Source organism: Balaenoptera acutorostrata, chromosome 15 (assembly GCF_949987535.1).
Source record: "Balaenoptera acutorostrata chromosome 15, mBalAcu1.1, whole genome shotgun sequence".
Lineage (NCBI taxonomy): Eukaryota > Metazoa > Chordata > Mammalia > Artiodactyla > Balaenopteridae > Balaenoptera > Balaenoptera acutorostrata.
The window spans coordinates 67,105,139-67,126,621 of record NC_080078.1 but is presented as its reverse complement, the minus strand read 5'-3'; the positions used below and the strand labels follow the sequence as shown (position 1 = coordinate 67,126,621).

At 38.8% G+C, this 21,483-nt stretch overlaps 1 protein-coding gene and 1 long non-coding RNA gene across 3 annotated transcripts in view; one reads left to right on the top strand and one right to left on the bottom strand.

Annotated features, from left to right (window-relative positions):
- LOC130704876 (uncharacterized) overlaps positions 1 to 21,483 on the bottom strand; it is a 37,459-nt gene that overhangs the window by 500 nt on the left and 15,476 nt on the right. The gene's annotated exons all lie outside the window — the stretch shown is intronic.
- The window catches only part of NDRG3 (NDRG family member 3), a 58,864-nt gene continuing 39,136 nt past the window's right edge, over positions 1,756 to 21,483 (top strand). The window contains exons 1-2 of one of the 2 annotated variants that reach the window (XM_057529248.1): positions 1,756 to 1,968; positions 11,375 to 11,410. In XM_057529248.1, coding sequence (XP_057385231.1) covers positions 1,891 to 1,968; positions 11,375 to 11,410 — 114 coding nt within the window. In that variant the 5' untranslated portion in view covers positions 1,756 to 1,890. The remainder of the gene's footprint in view (positions 1,969 to 11,374; positions 11,411 to 21,483) is intronic. The other variant, XM_057529249.1, reaches the window with a different exon arrangement.

Here is a 21,483-nt window from a genome sequence, read left to right as displayed (position 1 = left end):
AGCTTACTCAGATTGCGTACCTAAGAACCCCTGCTGTATGGCAGGATTCTCAATCTTGGCACTGTAAATGTTTTGGGCTAGATAATTATTTATTGTGGGAGACTGTTCTGTGCATTGTAGGGTGTTTGACAGCATCCTTGGCCTCTACCCAGTAGATGCCAGTAGTACCCCAGAGTCATGACAACCAAAAATGTCTCCAAACATTGTCAGATGTCTCCTGGGTGGGGGGGCAGAATCTCCCCATTTGAGAACCACTGCTATTAGGGTATAAGCCTCCAGGTTTGAATAGGAGATGTCTTGAAATTTTTTGTTTTCGGGGAAGTTTTATTTTGCCTAATAGCCTATCCTGCTATTATTTATTAAGCACTTTTTATGTGCCAGGTGCTTTGCATACCTTCTGTCTTTTAATCATCAGAATATCCCTTTGAAGTAGATAGTATTCCTCACTTAGCAGATGAAAATCTGACTGAAAGATGGGCTCGCCCAGTCAGTAAGTGGCAAAGCCAGGACTGAAACCCAAATCTTTCCTACTCCACAACCTGAGGCCTTTCCACTGTGTTCACACTATAGATATTTTGGCATCACCTCTGAGGCTTGCCCTCCCTCTTTAAGGAGAAGCCTAGAGGTACGTATTATTTCACTTCATCTTTCTGTCCGTTCTCCTCATAGACACTCTTAGCCAGAGACATCGCTGTGCCCTTCCAGGCTTCAGGGAGCTAAAGGAAGTCTAGACCCAACCTATAATGCAGAAATTTGTCCTGAGCTGACTGTAAGGAAGCATTCTCAAAATAGCTTTAAGCGAAGCTTATGTTAACTTTTCTCTTGTTGTTTGTTGGTACTTTTCCCATTTAATTTTAGTATGCCTGTGATTTTGTCTACGGCTCAGAATTGTGAAGAAGTGGGTAATTTTGCCATGCTTGTTCTGGCTCCAGTGATGAAAAGAAGCACCTGCCAGCACTTCTGTTTGTTTTTTTGGAGGCAGATATCACACAGGAATGTGAAATTATTTTTTAAAAAATAACATTTAACCATTTTCAGAGCACTTTCACAAATACTATCTAATTTGAATCTCCTGACCTCTTGTGAAGTAGGTACTTAAAGGTATTTTTAGCTCCATTTTACAGATGAGGCTCAGAGAGGTTATATGACTTGTCTAACATTGGTGTCTAGTGAGGTGGTGAAGCCGGGACTAGACCCCACAGCTGTGGACTTCAGCCTGGATCAGGGGGTCTAGGGCTCTTCCCACCATATGCTGCCTCTTGTAGCTGGTTGTTCCAACCTCTTCACCCAACAGACCTTGTACAAGCAGGAGAGCTGGCTGGTTTGTGCTTCATTTTCCCTGCCCTCCTTTACCTACTGTTAGTTCAGATACTGCCGAGCCTGTGAAAGCCGAAGACCAGGCTTGAGAAAATAAATAGTAGATCACAGTTGGCTTCAGCAAAATTGAGGACCTATCAAGAAGGGGAATAAATACTTAGTAGGGGGAACAGAAACAAGTTATTTGCTTTGGTTGTTACAGTAGAAAGTGAGGTAGACCCTAAGGGAGGATATTATAAGAGGAAGCAGGGAGAACCCAGGGATGAACATTTTTGTAACCTCCAGGGCAACAGAGACAGGCCAAAGGGTTTATGCCAAGGTCTCTTTTAAAAAAACAACACAGGGCTTCCCTGGTGGCTCAGTGGTTAAGAATCCGCCTGCCACTGCAGGGGACACGGGTTCAAGCCCTGGTCCGGGAAGATCCCGCATGCCGTGGAGCAACTAAGCCTGTGCGCCACAACTGCTGAGCCTGTGCTCTAGAGCCTGCGAACCACAACTGCTGAGCCCACATGCCACAACTACTGAAGCCCGCACGCCTAAAGCCTGTGCTCCACAGCAAGAGAAGCCAGTGCAATGAGAAGCCCTCGCACTGCAACGAAGAGTAGCCACAGCTCGCCGCAACTAGAGAAAGCTGCGCACAGCAATGAAGAAGTAAGGCAGCCAAAAATAAATAAGTTAAATAAATAAATTAAAAACAAAAACAAAAAAACCCCACAGATTTATTGACATTTTCATTAAAGAGTATTTGTGAAGTGCAGCATTGCTTGTACAATTCCCCATCTTTCTCCTTTCTACAATAATCCAAAAAGGATTATTGTCCTTTTTTAGTAGAAATGCCATATTTTATTCTCTTTGACTGTTTTTAATCAGCTTGTTTCTAAAACTTTTACTGTCGTAACAACTCCTCCTCACTTTAGTTCCGAGCTCATCAATTGCACGTAACCCTTCCTCTTTGGTATTCATTTCTTACTCAAATTGAGTATCTCTATTTTGAGATGCTCATAATCTCTTCCAAAATGATAATCAGTGCATTTACTAAGTGCCAGAACTGGGAATAGAGTGGTGAATCAGACACAGCCCCCCACATCAAGTTCACAGAACAGGTAGATTTGCCCCAAATCTCTTCCTGTTGGTAGTTGGTTCTAAGGTCTTATGTATCTTGTCTTTCCATTATATTGTTGCTTTGTGTCTTTTGACAACTCTGTGCTTCTTGACTAGATCTCATGTTGGGAAATTACATTTCTCTTCTTTCTAGCAGTTCCTTGTTTTTTAAACTTTCCTCCTTGCCTTCCCCCCCTTATTTCATACTTCTCTTCATACACTGATGTATTCTCAGTTGCTTTTTGCTTACTCTCCAGGCTTGAACTGAGAGAATTACTTGTTTTTAATCCACTTTCTTGAGCTGCTTCATTTACCTTCTGCATTTGGCACTGAGCCTCCACCAGGAAACATTCCCCTTAGTTGGCTTCTACCTTGACTGCAACTTTCAGTAATAGCTTCTTTTTTTCCTTGAGTTATTCTTTTTTTTTTCTCTTCTTCCACATTATTCTATTATTTAAATTTTTTTTCTTGAATCCCTTTCTGCTACTTAAGTCTGCTTAGTGCAAGAATCTCTCTGAACATGGAATTAATGGTATATTCAAAATGGACAGAAAATAAAAAGAAAGCACACAGAGCTTGAAACTTCTGGAAGTTTTGTTGGAGTGGAACCTTGTACCACAAATATAAGAGACAAATAAGTCCCCAGGGAGGTCTTTCTCCTTCCAGAATCTACCTAGTGAGTAGTATTGAATTTTTTTTTTTTTGGCCATGCTGCATTGCATGCAGGATCTTAGTTCCCCGACCAGGGATGGAACCCGAGCCCCCCTGCAGTGTAAGTGCCGAGTCTTAACCACTGGACTGCCAGGGAAGTCCCCAGTAGTATTGAATTTTTAATGAGTTCAGAGAATTTGGCTTCAGTTGACCACGCTCAACTGAGGACCAGCTAATGAACGTCATTCAGAAACTCTGGATCCACCAGAGGGCAGACAGCAGAAGCAAGAGGAACTACAATCCTGCAGCCTGTAGAACAAGAACCACATTCACAGAAAGGTAGACAAGATGAAAAGGCAGAGGGCTATGTACCAGATGAAGGAACAAGATAAAACCCCAGAAAAACAACTAAATGAAATGGAGATAGGCAATCTTCCAGAAAAAGAATTCAGAATAATGATAGTGAAGATGATCCAGAACCTCAGAAAAAAAATGGAGGCAAAGATTGAGAAGATGCAAGAAATGCTAAACAAAGACCTAGAAGAATTAAAGAACAAACAAACAGAGATGGACAATACAATAACTGAAATGAAAAATACACTAGAAGGAATCAATAGCAGCATAACTGAGGCAGAAGAATGGATAAGTGACCTGGAAGACAAAATGGTGGAATTCACTGCTGCAGAACAGAATAAAGAAAAAAGAATGAAAAGAAATGAAGAAAGCCTAAGAGACCTCTGGGACAACATTAAACACAACAACATTTGCATTATAGGGGCCCCAGAAGGAGAAGAGAGAGAGAAAGGACCCGAGAAAATATTTGAAGAGATTATAGTGGAAAACTTCCCTAACATGGGAAAGGAAACAGCCACCCAAGTCCAGGAAGCACAGAGTCCCATACAGGATAAACCCAAGGAGAAACATGCTGAGACACATAGTAATCAAATTGGCAAAAATTAAAGACAAAGAAAAATTATTGAAAGCAGCAAGGGAAAAATGACAAATAACATAAAGGGAACTCCCATAAGGTTAACAGCTGATTTCTCAGCAGAAACTCTACAAGCCGGAAGGGAGTGGCATGATATACTTCAAGTGATGAAAGGGAAGAACCTACAACCAAGATTACTCTACCCGGCAAGGATCTCATTCAGATTCGATGGAGAAATCAAAAGCTTTACAGATGAGCAAAAGCTAAGAGAATTCAACACCACCAAACCAGCTCTACAACATATGCTAAAGGAACTTCTCTAAGTGGGAAGCACAAGAGAAGGAAAGGACCTACAAAAACAAACCCAAAACAATTAAGAAAATGGTCATAGGAACATATATATCGATAATTACCTTAAACGTGAATGGATTAAATGCTCCAACCAAAAGACACAGGCTTGCTGAATGGATACAAAAACAAGACCCATATATATGCTGTCTACAAGAGACCCACTTCAGACCTAGGGACACATACAGACTGAAAGTGACAGGATGGAAAAAGATATTCCATGCAAATGGAAATCAAAAGAAAGCTGGAGTAGCAATACTCATATGAGATAAAATAGACTTTAAAATAAAGAATGTTACAGGAGACAAGGAAGGACACTACATAATGATCAAGGGATCCATCCAAGAAGAATATGTAACAATTATAAATATATATGCACTCAACATAGGAGCACCTCAATACATAAGGCAACTGCTAACAGGTATGAAAGAGGAAATCAACAGTAACACAATAATAGTGGGGGACTTCAACACCTCACTTACACCAATGGACAGATCATCCAAACAGAAAATTAATAAGGAAACACAAGCTTTAAATGACACAATAGACCAGGTAGATTTAATTGATATTTATAGGACATTCCACCCAAAAACAGCAGGTTACACTTCTCAAGTGCGCAGGGAACATTCTCCAGGATAGATCACATCTTGGATCACAAATCAAGCCTCAGTAAATTTAAGAAAATTGAAATCATATCAAGCATCTTTTCTGACCACAACACTATGAGATTAGAAATCAATTACAGGGATAAAAATGTAAAAAACACAAACACATGGAGGCTAAACAATACGTTACTAAATAATCAAGAGATCACTGAAGAAATCAAAGAGGAAATCAAAAAATACCTAGAGACAAATGACAATGAAAACACGACGATCCAAAACCTATGGGATGCAGCAAAAGCAGTTCTAAGAGGGAAGTTTATAGCTATACAAGCCTACCTCAAGAAACAAGAAAAATCTCAAATAAACAATCTAATGTTACACCTAAAGGAACTAGAGAAAGAAGAACAAACAAAACCCAAAGTTAGCAGAAGGAAAGAAATCATAAAGATCAGAGCAGAAATAAATGAAATAGAAACAAAGAAAACAATAGCAAAGATCAATAAAACTAAAAGCTGGTTCTTTGAGAAGATAAACAAAATTGATAAACCATTAGCCAGACTTCTCAAGAAAAAGAGGGAGAGGACTCAAATCAATAAAGTTAGAAATGAAAAAGGAGAAGTTACAACAGACACTGCAGAAATACAAAGCATCCTAAGAGACTACTACAAACAACTCTGTGCCAATAAAATGGACAACCTGGAAGAAATGGACAAATTCTTAGAAAGGTATAACCTTCCAAGACTGAACCAGGAAGAAATAGAAAATATGAATAGACCAATCACAAGTAATGAAATTGAAACTGTGATTAAAAATCTTCCAACAAACAAAAGTCCAGGACCAGATGGCTTCACAGGTGAATTCTATCAAACATTTAGAGAAGAGCTAACACCCATCCTTCTCAAACTCTTCCAAAAAATTGCAGAGGAAGGAACACTCCCAAACTCATTCTATGAGGCCACCATCCCACTGATACCAATACCAGACAAAGACACTACAGAAAAAGAAAATTACAGACCAATATCACTGATGAATATAGATGCCAAAATCCTCAACAAAATACTAGGAAACAGAATTCAACAACACATTAAAAGGATCATACACCATGATCAAGTGGGATTTATCCCAGGGATGCAAGGATTCTTCAATATACATAAATCAATCAATGTGATAAACCATATTAACAAACTGAAGAAGAAAAACCATATGATCATCTCAATAGATGCAGAAAAAGCTTTTGACAAAATTCAACACCCATTTATGATAAAAACTCTCCAAACAGTGGGCATAGAGGGAACCTACCTCAACATAATAAAGGCCATATACCACAAACCCACAGCAAACATCATTCTCAATGGTGAAACACTGAAAGCATTTCCTCTAAGATCAGGAACAAGACAAGGATGTCCACTCTCACCACTATTATTCAACATAGTTTTGGAAGTCCTAGCCACGGCAATCAGAGAAGAAAAAGAAATAAAAGGAATACAAATTGGAAAAGAAGAAGTAAAACTGTCACTGTTTGCAGATGACATGATACTATACATAGAGAATCCTAAAGATGCCACTAGAAAACTACTAGAGCTCATCAATGAATTTGGTAAAGTTGCAGGATACAAAATTAATGCACAGAAATCTCTTGCATTCCTATACACTAATGATGCAAAATCTGAAAGAGAAATTAAGGAAACACTCCCATTTACCACTGCAACAAAAAGACTAAAATACCTAGGAATAAACCTACCTAGGGATGCAAAAGACCTGTATGCAGAAAACTATAAGACACTGATGAAAGAAATTAAAGATGATATCAAGTGATGGAGAGATATACCATGTTCTTGGATTGGAAGAATCAACATTGTGAAAATGACTATACTGCCCAAAGCAATCTACAGATTCAGTGCAATCCCTATCAAATTACCAATGGCATTTTTTACAGAACTAGAACAAAAAATCTTAAAATTTGTATGGAGACAGAAAAGACCCCGAATAGCCAAAGCAGTCTTGAGGGAAGAAAACGGAGCTGGAGGAATCAGACTCCCTGACTTCAAACTATACTACAAAGCTACAGTCCTCAAGAAAATATGGTACTGGCACAAAAACAGAAACATAGATCAATGGAACAAGATAGAAAGCCCAGAGATTAACCCACGCACCTATGGTCAACTAATCTATGACAAAGGAGGCAAGGATATACAATGGAGAAAAGACAGCCTCTTCAATAAGTGGAGCTGGGAAAACTGGACAGCTACATGTAAAAGAATGAAATTAGAACACTCCCTAACACCATACACAAAAAATAAACTCAAAATGGATTAGAGACCTAAATGTAAGACCGGACACTAGAAAACTCTTAGAGGAAAACACAGGAAGAACACTCTTTGACATAAATCACAGCAAGATATTTTTTGATCCACCTCCTAGAGTAATGGAAATAAAAACAAAAGTAAACAAATGGGACCTAATGAAACTTAAAAGCTTTTGCACAGCAAAGGAAACCATAAACAAGACGAAAAGACAACCCTCAGAATGGGAGAAAATATTTGCAAACGAATCAACAGACAAAGGATTAATCTCCAAAATATATAAACAGCTCATGCAGCTCAATATTAAAAAAACAAACAACCCAATCCAAAAATGGGCAGAAGACCTAAATAGACATTTCTCTAAAGAAGGCATACAGATGGCCAAGAAGCACATGAAAAGCTGCTCAACATCACTAATTATTAGAGAAATGCAAATCAAAACTACAGAGAGGTATCACCTCACACCAGTTAGAATGGGCATCATCAGAAAATCTACAAACAACAAATGCTGGAGAGGGTGTGGAGAAAAGGGAACCCTCTTGCACTCTTGGTGGGAATGTAAATTGATACAGCCACTATGGAGAACAGTATCGAAGTTCCTTAAAGAACTAAAAATAGAATTACCATATTACCCAGCAATCCCACTCCTGGGCATATACCCAGCGAAAACCATAATTGAAAAAGACACATGCACCCCAGTGTTCATTGCAGCACTATTTACAACAGCCAGGTCATGGAGGCAACCTAAATGCCCATCGACAGACGAATGGATAAAGAAGTTGTGGTACATATATACAATGGAATATTACTCAGCCATAAAAAGGAACGAAAGTGGGTCATTTGTAGAGACGTGGATGGATCTAGAGACTGTCATATAGAGTGAAGTAAGTCAGAAAGAGAAAAACAAATATCACCTATAAAATGGTACAGATGAACCGGTTTGCAGAGCAGAAATTGAGACACAGAAGTAGAGAAAAAACGTATGGACACCAAGAGGGGAAAACGGCGGGGGTGGGGGGCAGTGTGATGAATTGGGCTATTGGGATTGACATGTATACACTGATGGGTATAAAATGGATAACTAATAAGAACCTGCTGTATAAAAAAATAAATTATATTTAAAAAGAAAAAGAAAAAGAAACTCTGGATGCCAAACACTGTCAGACTGACCCAGTCATATCCTTTCTCCAGATGATCAATCACTCATGAAGCCTGAAACCATTCTCCAAGAGGATCTGGCATCCCTTTGAGAAAAAAAAAAAAAAAAGCCAAGAAAACAAGTGTTATATAGTCTTCCTCTGATTATTAGTACCTTTTCTTTGGGAGTCTAGCTGTGTACAGCTGTGTACATTGCATAAGGAACGTGGAATTTTTTTAAAAATTTATTATTTTATTTATTTATTTTGGCTGTGTTGGGTCTTCATTGCTGCGAGCAGGCTTTCTCTAGTTGTGGCGAGTGGGCTTCTCATTGCGGTGGCTTCTTGTTGCGGAGCACGGGCCCTAGGCGTGGGATTCAGTACTTGTGGCTCGCAGGTTCTAGAGCACAGGCTCAGTAGTTGTAGTGCACAGGCTTTGTTGCTCCGCGGCCTGTGGGATCTTCCCGGACCAGGGCTCGAACCCGTGTCCCCTGCGTTGGCAGGCGGATTCTTAACTACTGCACCACCAGGGAAGCCCCGTGGAATTGTTTTTTTGCTAGGTTCTCAACAAAGAAAAGATCACTTTGGTTTCTGGAGAGAATTGCATCTTTCTGCTTTTGGCATTTCCCTTTGCGCTCTTCTCAGGCTTCAGGGCCTCACAAAATGCTTCATGACTGTGATCACATGATAGTGAGTAAGGGAATTCATGCGTACAGGGACAGCTACTTCTCAAATTGCTCATCAGAATTTGTGTTTCTGTGTTCCAGGACCAAGATTTTAGTTTAGACTAGAGCGATTTTCCCTAATCTTTCTAAATAATCTGTAAAGGAACCTCTGGGAGCCCAGTAGGATTGAAGCTCTAATATGGTCTGTTTTGACATCATTATAAATTATTCCTCAAAAGATTAAATGAATCTTTAAGTTGTATATTACAAAATACTAAGTTACAAACTTTTTTTTTTTTTTGGCCATGCCATACGGCATGCAGGATCTTAGTTCCCTGACCAGGGATTGAACCCGTGCCCTCTGCACTGGGAGTGTGGAGTCTTAACCACTGGACTGCCAGGGAAGTCCCGACAAACATATTTTTTGTGCCATACCAAATCCTTTTTTTCTAATTTTTTAATTACAAAAGGTGAAGTATATGCTCATTGTAGAAAAGTATTAAAAAAATTATAATCATCCATAATCTGTCTATTTAGAAACAACTGCTATTGTTAACGTTTTGGTATTTTTCTTCTAGTCTTTTTTCGTGCATATTTTAATGTAGATGAGGTCAAACTTTGAAGACCATTCTGTAGCCTACTTTATTATCATTTAATAACCGTATCATGTCTTAAACTGGAATGCAGTGGAATTTTTTGTTGTTTTCGACCCAAAGTCTTAACAGAACTATTTCAGCATTTAATTTTGTTATATTGGCATATTCATTTTATAAATATATATTAACTTATACCGGGCCCTGTGCTGTATGTGGTGGAAGGTGCAAGTTGAATCAGAGATCAGGGGCTCACTGGCTGGTCATTTATATCCTACTACAACGATCTACCCTAGTCCCTGAGAGGGCCTTTCCTCCTGCTTCTCATCGTCTAACTAGATGTTAAACACAATGACTTCTCTGAAGGAGTTCTCAGGAATTGTATGGGGCTAGTGGGGAACTAGGGAATTCTGTGATCCTTTTTACCAAGGGCGGCATTCCTTGGAAATGTGCTACCCCGTCCCATCTACGTGGCATCTTAGTTGTCTTTCCACGCTGTGACTGCATCAGACTTTACTTTGTGAACTTGGCTTCATGCCAGGACTAATACCTCAGACCGGCTGCCTCCACCACTCTCTGTCCTCTGTGTCATCTACAGTCTCTCTGTGATTGGTAATCTATTGTGACTTTACTGCCACCTTTACAGAAATAAGGTGGTAGGATACAGAACTGTTTCTAAGAGGATCTTCTTGAAGGGGGATGGGATTGCTTAGTACTCCCTTGGCATCAGATTTCTTGATCTTCTCCGGAGGGGCAGCTTTGGGGAAGGTGCTGATAATTATTATAGCTCCACACCTTCTGGAAGCTGTTGTAGACAGATATAACACAGTTTCTAAATAATGAGAGGGTATTTTTTCTGGGCAGGAGCTTTTACTTTATGAAAAATCAAGTCAGAAGGTTTTCTTTTCCTCCCAAACACATCACTCATTACCCTTTTTATACTCTTATGTCATACTCTTGCAACTCTGGCATCTGAAATGCTACAAAAATGCCTCTGAGTCATTGCCATTGATTTTTTTTTTCTTGGCAATCAGACATTACTATGATACAATCTCTTTTTAGAAGCTTGGTGAATTCTCCTTGGATCTTTTGACTGTGTTTTACTTTTTAAACGATTCAGTGATTTGTCCTTTTTCCTATTAGCAGTTTCCTGGCATATACCAGTGTATTAGGAACCCTGTTTTATCATTCTTTCCCTCCTTCAATGACACTGCCTTTCTTGCTTGTTAAATTTCAGATCTTCCATTTCTTATCCACCTATATCTTTGTTCTCTTCTTAATCCTTTCTTTGCTTCCTTGTCCCGGGCACTCTGGCTCCTGCCTTCCTTTGCACATCTCAGGGTTGGCCTCTAGCTCCTTTCCTCCCAGGTACCTCCCGTGTGGGTTGTGAATGTGCTCTCAGACTCTGATCCATGTTTTACTCTCTCTCACTGCTCTCCTTAGGTAGGGAGACAAGAAGTTACAGGCTTTACTGGGAAACCAGGCTCCTTTCCTTCATCTTCACAGGAAGCCTGCCAAAGTGTAACCCCACCTCTAAAGGCTCACCTTTTACTAACACACGTTAGGAACCCACCCGGCCTCCTCTGAAGCCTATTGATGAGAACCATTTTAGTTTTATGGCAACCAAGAGGCTGCACATGCACTGCTTTCACTGTGAACTGAATTTGCTGCACATTTGGGGAAGCCACATGGGGAAACTGACTGTGTTTTCTGCCTTCTGTTGACAGAATGGTACACGAAACTTCCAGGACTTTGACTGTCAGGTAAGGACTGTACAAACACCAAGGAGGGCTGTGTACAGGATCTCTGCAGTGCTTCCCTCCCTGTGCTGGTGGTGTTATAGAGGTGGATCTCTCTTCGTAGCTAATCATGACTCCTTCATGTTCTTTTGGTCATTGGATCAAGTTTATTTAAAATGATTTTGCTATTGTGTTCAAAAATTGCCTGCCAGGTACCTGTTCTGTGGTTGTAGGTTATTGGGTGGAGCTTTCTCTTTGTAATTAAGATCTCCTTTCCTCAAATGATACTGGAAACCCTAGTCACAGGTGTCAAATGGTTGTCACCTCACTGCAGAGAAGGCGGGAGAGGGGCATTTTGAAGGGAGACTTAACCAACAACAAAATCTTTTCCTAAAAGAAAAAGACACATTAAGTGTTATTAACATAAAATGCAGATATCTCTTGGCTTTATCTTCGGAAATGCAAAATTCATCCTGGCTCATTAGTATTTTCCTAAATGATATTGTTCGTCTTAGTCTGCTTTTGCCTATAGCTCTATTGCCAGTTTGAAAATCAATAAAGTGAACCAGCAACCCTCCCTCCACCTTCCTACTTTATCTGTTGCCTGGCCCTGAAAGAAATGGGAGGAAGGAGTATGGAAATGGGAACCTTATAAGCCCGTGCAGCCTGACTCTCCTACTTTTGGGGTAGATGTCATAAGAGTGGCTATCAGAAGCAACATGAAGTAGACTCAGAGGGTACTAGGCAGGAAAGGAAGGTGCAGGGAAGCCAACTTCCTCGTGTCCAGGAGTCACCCAACTTGTATACCCACAGGCAGATAGTTATTTTCAGATATATTAAGTTAAGTACAGTGGAATCTCTCCATGTAGCATTAGAATCAAAAGGAAGAACTAATATCTGTCTCATAGGCAAACCAGTTATATCATAATAATTTATTGGGTACCTACTATAGATACTAAACATACATCATCTCTAGTGCTTGGAGCAATATCATTAGGTGGTTTTTATTACAGATGAGGAAATTGAGAATCACATTTCATAACTTGCCATTGGATGGAATTGGAGTTGAAAAACCCCCTTTGTCCTGAATCCATTGCCCATTCTTTCTCACTTGGGAATGTCCAGAGCTGAGATGTAGCAAGGAGTTGAGAGCTGAGGTTCCTTGGCAGGACAAATAAGACTGAGACTCACTTTAGAAGGGGCAGGCTCCTTGTTACAGACTTTTTAATCCCAGTGCCAAACACCTCTTGGTGTGACTATTTGGTATACTTACATATACAACATAATCAGCCAGGTGCTGTTAGGGAAACATTTGCTATAGACCCTTACTCAAAAACAAGAAGTCATATTATTTTTTGGTGAATGGTGGCAATCAAGTTTGGGGTTAGTTGTCTTTAATTTGATCTAACTCCAGTTATGGTTTGGATCCTAGGTTGAACCAGTTTAACTTGATTGCTGTTAATATTTGATATAATTTACCTAGAAGGAGATCATTTGAGAGAGGGTGACAGTAAAATTCAAGGTGAGGAATTCCAGAAATAGTATATATATTCCTACCTAAAAGTGTGGAAGCATTTATTTTCATCAAATTGAGCACCCCCCCTTCAAAAAAATGGAATATTAAAAAATTATGTGCTTATTGCAAAATAGATAAGAAAATACCAAAAAGCAAAAAAATAAAAATCACTTGTTATTTCACCAGTGTTAGTATTTTGGTATATATACTTCAGGATTTTTTTTTCACACATAAACATACTTAGATATAAATGAAATTGAGTTTTAGAGATACAATTATCAATCACTTTTTAATATAAAGGCTTGAAAATAGTCTGGCAAAAATTCTTGATGTTTTGAGTGAAGCTCTAATATATTAACATGTTCTGGCCTCATTAAATATAACTTTTAGTTCAGTTCTGATACAAATAGAATGATGGCAAATGTTTGTCACATGTCTGTTGCTGGTTATGAATGTGTAGGTTCTCTGTGTTCGAAAGAAGAAAATATCACAGGCCCTTCTTTTTTTCTTCTCTCAACACTCATGAATGCTCTTCGTTCTCATCTGTCTCGTTGTTAAAGGTTTATGTGGTGTTCTGGAGACTGGGGGCATCTGGGTCAGGAGTCTAGCGACAGGTGATAGAAGGCCTAGGAAGTAGGAACTGTGCTGTGAGACATCTAGAGTGGCCCAGTTTGCCTGAAGGCTTCCCGGAGACCACTGGACCGTCTTAGGAGACAAAGCAGAACAAATTTAAAGCCACCCACTGGCTTTGTCACTTAATGGAAAGGCATTCAGCCTTGACATTGGTGTTGTTCATTAGCATAAATGTGGCACGGGGCTAACTGAGGCCAGTTAATCTGGGCTTCCTTCTGGTCTCTGTCTTGCCTCAGAGAAACCTTTAAGGAATGTTTGATAATATTCCAGGAAGTTATCTTAACATCACAACCATGAGAGATCATAACTTCAGTCTGAACTGCCTTTTCCCCCTCTGTTTCCTTTACTAATCACCTACATGCTTTTTTTTTTTTCCCCAATAATTGAAAATATAATTAAAATTGTACCATTTCTCTTGGTTCTTTGATTGTCCTAGTGACTTCATTGCTATATAGCTCCCCTGAGGCCAAAAGCAGTTATATTGGGATATAAGAGTAATGAGGGGAGGGGTGCTTAGAGGTGACGTGCTTAGAATTGCTGTAAAAGGAGAAAGCCTATTGCCAGTTGAAACAATGAATCAGCAGGCTTATTGTCCATTTATCTACTTCAGTGCTGCTTAATTTTCTTCTACTTATGAGATTGTTTAAAAATTTGGAATTAGAGCTGAGACAATGCTATATAGCTTTTTTGTGTTTGTGATATATTGCTTTAAAAAATAATTATACCGGGGGATTAAGAGGTACAAGCTACTATATATAGATAAATGTTACAAGGATATATTGTACAGCATAGGAAATATAGCCAATATTTTATAAAAACTTTAAATGAAGTATAATCCGTAAAACTTTTGGATCACTGTGTTGTACACCTGAAACTAATATAGTACTGTAAATCAACGGTACCTCAACTTTAAAAAAAAAGATGGATTAATAAGATGGATAGATGCATGATAATTAAGTATAGTAAAATATTAATGGTAGAGTTCAGGTGGTGGGTATACAGATGTTCACTGTAAGGTATTTCAACTTAGGCATATGGTTGAACGTTTTCATGATAAAATATTGCGGGGAGACCAATGTTTACTTTTGTTAAAAAGTATACAAAACTGCTTTTAATTTTCACACAGCTCTCTCCATGGACATTTCCAGTGCTTCTCCACATGCACACACACTTATGAACTTGTGATTACTATGTTTGTATAAATATCATAATTGTTATTTCTCACATGTTTCTAAAACTTCACGTGTAGTATTTAATGTGTGTATATCACGAGTAAATATGTTAAAAAATAACACTTGTGTATAATCAAATTTAGAAAATGAAGAAAAGTATGAAAATAAAGGTTTCCTATAATCCTGTTCCCTAGGGATAACAGTATTTTATTATATTTCTTTCCAGTATTTACTTTTATATTCCGGTTATCAAAAGAGTACGTGCTCATAGTTGAATATTTGGAGAGCACAGAGAATTATAAAGTAGCTAGAGAAAAGCTCACAGTCCTAAAACCCAGGGGCAACCATGTTAATGTGTTCAGTGTTGAGATGTATGTCTGTGTGTATTATTTATTTATTTATATTTATTTATTTTTATTTTGGTTGTGCCGGGACTTAGTTGCCGCACAAGGGATTTTTTTTTTTTTTTTAGCAGCAGGCGGGCTTTTTGGTTGTGGCATGCAGACTCTTAGTTGCAGCATGCAGACGGAATCTAGTTCCCCGACCAGGGATCGAACCCAGGCCCCCTGCACTGGAAGCGTGGAGTTTTACCCACTGGACCACCAGGGAAGTCCCTGTATATTATTTTCTAAAATATAATTTTTAAAGTTTATATAATTGGTCACCCTGCATGTACAATTATGTATCTCCTTTTCTGACTTAATATTAGAACACAATCTCATTTACGTGTCATTTTAAAACTCTCATAAAAATAATCTCTAATGGGGAATTCCCTGGCGGTCCAGTGGTTAGGACTTGGTGCTTTAACTGCCGAGGCCCAGGTTCAATCCCTGGTCAGGGAACTAAGATCCTGCAAGCCACGTGGCGCAGCCAAAAAAAAAAAACACATCTCTAATGGCTGCCTGTTATTTCATCATATGGCTATCCCATGACTTAACTATTCCATTATTTTTGGAAATTAGATTGCTTATAATATGTTCAGTTCACTGAACATTTTTGTGCATAAATTTTACATACACGTTGGATTATTTCCTTAGATGGATTCTTGGAATGAACACATTTAAGGCTCTTGGCATATCTTGTCAAATTGCCTTCCACTTCCACCAGAAGGGTACTCAAGAAATATTAATGGAAAGTGAAAAGCTGCTGTCTGCCACAATATATCATTCCTGTAGAAGATGCTGATGATGGAGTGAACTCACAAGAATGGAGTTCTTGCTCCTAGGATAAGAACTCCAGGCCTGGCCAAGGGCTGAGTAATTTCATGCTGGCTGTTTAATTGCAGTAGCTCTTAAGAGGACTGATTTATAGAACTCTACTGTGAGGACTGGTTTTTAGTACCACAGTTCAAATGTATGTATGTGACTGCCTCTTCTAAAGGGGTATAAACAGCTTTAAACTCTTGCAGGTCACTTGGTGAATGGGCACTATTACAAAATAAGAATTCAGTGAAGTAAATAACTGAAAGTGCCTTCCACAGAAAAGAGGTGTTTGGAGACATCTGGGATTCATCCACCTGTTGCAGTCTGTTAGAGAGCTTGACCAGTTCCACGCTTCTCCCCTTGCCTTGAAGGATGTGATTATGGCCCCAGTCCCCCTTTCAGCCTGTTGTCTCACTGCTTCCCATTGTACATTCCACCCACTCCCAGGAAAACTAGAATTATTGCTGACCTACCCATCCTTCTGCTTTGTGCTTTTCCTTTCTGATGGCCTTTGTTCACAGGTCCTCCCCTTGAGATGCATACCCGTCCCCTTTTGGGTATTTTTTTCTTTTTTTTTAAACTGTTATTTATTTATTTATTTTCTTATTAGTTATCCATTTTATACACATCAGTGTATACACGTCATTCCCAATCGCCCAGTTCATCACACCACCACCACCACCCCCCCGCCGCTTTCCCCTCTTGGTGTCCATACGTTTATTTTTTTTTCATTAATTTACTTATTTATTTATTTTTGGCTGTGTTGGGTCTTTGTTTCTGTGCGCGGGCTTTCTCTAGTTGCGGCGAGCGGGGGCCACTCTTCATCGCGGTGCGCGGGCCTCTCACTGTCGCGGCCTCTCTTGTTGCGGAGCACAGGCTCCAGACGCACAAGCTCAGTAGTTGTGGCTCACGGGCTTTGTTGCTCCGTGACATGTGGGATCTTCCCAGACCAGGGCTCGAACCCGTGTCCCCTGCATTGGCAGGCAGACTCTCAACCACTGCACCACCAGGGAAGCCCCCATACGTTTTTTTCTCTACTTCTGTGTCTCAATTTCTGCTCTACAAACCAGTTCATCTGTACCATTTTCTAGGTTCCACATATATGCGTTAATATACGATATTTGTTTTTCTCTTTCTGACTTACTTCACTCAGTATGACAGTCTCTAGATGCATCCACGTCTCTACAAATGACCCAATTTCGTTCCTTTTAATGGCTGAGTAATATTCCATTGTATATATGTACCACATCTTCTTTATCCATTCATCTGTCGATGGGCATTTAGGTTGCTTCCATGACCTGGCTATTGTAAATAGTGCTGCAGTGAACATTGGGGTACATGTGTCTTTTTGAATTATGGTTTTCTCTGGGTATATGCCCAGTAGTGGGATTGCTGGGTCATATGGTAATTCTATTTTTAGTTTTTTAAGGAACCTCCATACTGTTCTGCATAGTGGCTGTATCAATTTACATTCCCACCAACAGTGCAAGAGGGTTCCCTTTACTCCACATCCTCTCCAGCATTTATTGTTTGTAGATTTTCTGTTGATGCCCATTCTAACTGGTGTGAGGTGATACCTCATTGTAGTTTTGATTTGCATTTCTCTAATAATTAGTGATGTTGAGCAGCTTTTCATGTGTTCTTGGCCATCTGTATGTCTTCTTTGGAGAAATGTCTATTTAGGTCTTCGGCCCATTTTTGGATTGAGTTGTTTGTTTTTTAAATATTGAGCTGCATGGGCTGTTTATATATTTTGGAGATTAATCCTTTGTCCGTTGATTCTTTTGCAAATATTTTCTCCCATTCTGAGGGTTGTCTTTTCGTCTTGTTTATGGTTTCCTTTGCTGTGCAAAAGCTTTTAAGTTTCATTAGGTCCCATTTGTTTACTTTTGTTTTTATTTCCATTACTCTAGGAGGTGGATCAAAAAATATCTTGCCGTGATTTATGTCAAAGAGTGTTCTTCCTTTGTTTTCCTCTAAGAGTTCTATAGTGCCCAGTCTTACATTTAGGTCTCGAATCCATTTTGAGTTTATTTTTGTGTATGGTGTTAGGTAGTGTTCTAATTTCATTCTTTTACATGTAGCTGTCCAGTTTTCTCAGCTCCACTTATTGAAGAGACTGTCTTTTCTCCATTGTATATCCTTGCCTCCTTTGTCATAGATTAGTTGACCATAGGTGCGTGGGTTAATCTCTGGGCTTTCTATCTTGTTCCATTGATCTATGTTTCTGTTTTTGTGCCAGTACCATATTTTCTTGAGGACTGTAGCTTTGTAGTATAGTTTGAAGTCAGGGAGTCTGATTCCTCCAGCTCCGTTTTCTTCCCTCAAGACTGCTTTGGCTATTCGGGGTCTTTTCTGTCTCCATACAAATTTTAAGATTTTTTGTTCTAGTTCTGTAAAAAATGCCATTGGTAATTTGATAGGGATTGCACTGAATCTGTAGATTGCTTTGGGCAGTATAGTCATTTTCACAATGTTGATTCTTCCAATCCAAGAACATGGTATATCTCTCCATCACTTGATATCATCTTTAATTTCTTTCATCAGTGTCTTATAGTTTTCTGCATACAGGTCTTTTGCATCCCTAGGTAGGTTTATTCCTAGGTATTTTAGTCTTTTTGTTGCAGTGGTAAATGGGAGTGTTTCCTTAATTTCTCTTTCAGATTTTGCATCATTAGTGTATAGGAATGCAAGAGATTTCTGTGCATTAATTTTGTATCCTGCAACTTTACCAAATTCATTGATGAGCTCTAGTAGTTTTCTAGTGGCATCTTTAGGATTCTCTATGTATAGTATCATGTCATCTGCAAACAGTGACAGTTTTACTTCTTCTTTTCCAATTTGTATTCCTTTTATTTCTTTTTCTTCTCTGATTGCCGTGGCTAGGACTTCCAAAACTATGTTGAATAATAGTGGTGAGAGTGGACATCCTTGTCTCGTTCCTGATCTTAGAGGAAATGCTTTCGGTTTTTCACCGTTGAGAATGATGTTTGCTGTGGGTTTGTCATATATGGCCTTTATTATGTTGAGGTAGGTTCCCTCTATGCCCACCTTCTGGAGAGTTTTTATCATAAATGGGTGTTGAATTTTGTCAAAGGCTTTTTCTGCATCTATTGAGATGATCATATGGTTTTTATCCTTCAGTTTGTTAATATGGTGTATCACATTGATTGATTTGTGTATATTGAAGAATCCTTGCATCCCTGGGATAAATCCCACTTGATCATGGGGTATGATCCTTTTAATGTGTTGTTGGATTCTGTTTGCTAGTATTTTGTTGAGGATTTTTGCATCTATATTCATCAGTGATATTGGTTTGTAATTTTCTTTTTCTGTAGTATCTTTTTCTGGTTCTGGTATCAGTGGGATGGTGGCCTCAGAATGAGTTTGGGAGTTTTCCTTCCTCTGCAATTTTTTGGAAGAGTTTGAGAAGGATGGGTGTTAGCTCTTCTCTAAATGTTTGATAGAATTCACCTGTGAAGCCATCTGGTCCTGGACTTTTGTTTGTTGGAAGATTTTTAATCACAGTTTCAATTTCATTACTTGTGATTGGTCTGTTCATATTTTCTATTTCTTCCTTGCTCAGTCTTGGAAGGTTATACCTCTCTAAGAATTTGTCCATTTCTTCCAGGTTGTCCATTTTATTGGCATAGAGTTGCTTGTAGTAGTCTCTTAGGATGCTTTGTATTTCTGCAGTGTCTGTTGTAACTTCTCCTTTTTCATTTCTAATTTTATTGATTTGAGTCCTCTTCCTCTTTTTCTTGATGAGTCTGGCTAATGGTTTATCAATTTTGTTTATCTTCTCAAAGAACCAGCTTTTAGTTTTATTGATCTTTGTTATTGTTTTCTTTGTTTCTATTTCATTTATTTCTGCTCTGATCTTTATGATTTCTTTCCTTCTGCTAACTTTGGGTTTTGTTTGTTCTTCTTTCTCTAGTTCCTGTAGGTGTAACATTAGATTGTTTATTTGAGATTTTTTTTTTGTTTCTTGAGGTAGGCTTGTATAGCTATAAACTTCCCTCTTAGAACTGCTTTTGCTGCATCCCATAGGTTTTGGGTTGTCGTGTTTTCATTGTTATTTGTCTCTAGGTATTTTTTGATTTCCTCTTTTATTTCTTCAGTGATCTCTTGGTTATTTAGTAATGTATTGTTTAGCCTCCATGTGTTTGTGTTTTTTACATTTTTTTCCCTGTAATTGATTTCTTATCTCATAGTGTTGTGGTCAGAAAAGATGCTTGATATGATTTCAATTTTCTTAAATTTACTGAGGCTTGATTTGTGATCCAAGATGTGATCTATCCTGGAGAATGTTCCCTGCGCACTTGAGAAGAAAGTGTAATCTGCTGTTTTTGGGTGGAATGTCCTATAAATATCAATTAAATCTATCTAAACTATTGTGTCATTTAAAGCTTGTGTTTCCTTATTAATTTTCATTTTGGATGATCCGTCCATTGGTGTAAGTGAGGTGTTATTAAAGTCCCCCACTATTATTGTGTTTCTGTCGATTTCCTTTTTTATACCTGTTAGCAGTTGCCTTATGTATTGAGGTGCTCCTATGTTGGGTGCATATATATTTAAAATTGTTATATCTTCTTCTTGAACTGATCCCTTGATCATTATGTGGTGTCCTTCCTTGTCTCTTGTAACATTCTTTATTTTAAAGTCTATTTTATCTCATATGAGTATTGCTACTCCAGCTTTCTTTTGGTTTCCATTTGCATTGAATATCTTTTTCCATACTGTCACTTTCAGTCTGTATGTGTCCGTAGGTCTGAAGTGGGTCTCTTGTAGACAGCATATATATGGGTCTTGTTTTTGTTTCCATTCAGCAAGCCTGTGTCTTTTGGTTGGAGCATTTAATCCATTCACGTTTAAGGTAATTATGAATATGTATGTTCCTATGACCATTTTCTTAATTGTTTTGGTTTGCTTTTGTATGTCCTTTTCTTCTCTTGTGTTTCCCACTTAGGGAGGTTCCTTTAGCATTTTCTGTAGAGCTGGTTTGGTGGTACTGAATTCTCTTAGCTTTTGCTTGTCTGTAAAGCTTTTGATTTCTCCATCGAATCTGAATGAGATCCTTGCTGGGTAGAGAGTAATCTTGGTTGTAGATTCTTCCCTTTCATCACTTGAGGTATATCATGCCACTCCCTTCTGGCTTGTAGAGTTTCTGCTGAGAAATCAGCTGTTAGCCTTATGGGAGTTCCCTTGTATGTATTTGTCGTTTTTCCCTTGCTGCTTTCAATAATCTTTGTTTGTCTTTAATTTTTGCCAGTTTGATTACTGTGTTCTTGGCATGTTTCTCCTTGGGTTTATCCTGTATGGGACTCTCTGTGCTTCCTGGACTTGGGTGGCTGTTTCCTTTCCCGTGTTAGGGAAGTTTTCGACTATAATCTCTTCAAATATTTTCTCGGGTCCTTTCTCTCTCTCTTCTTCTGGGGCCCCTATAATGCGAATGTTGTTGCTTTTAATGTTGTCCCAGAGGTCTCTTAGGCTGTCTTCATTTCTTTTCATTCTTTTTTCTTTAGTCTGTTCCGCAGCAGTGAATTCCACCATTCTGTCTTCCAGGTCACTTAT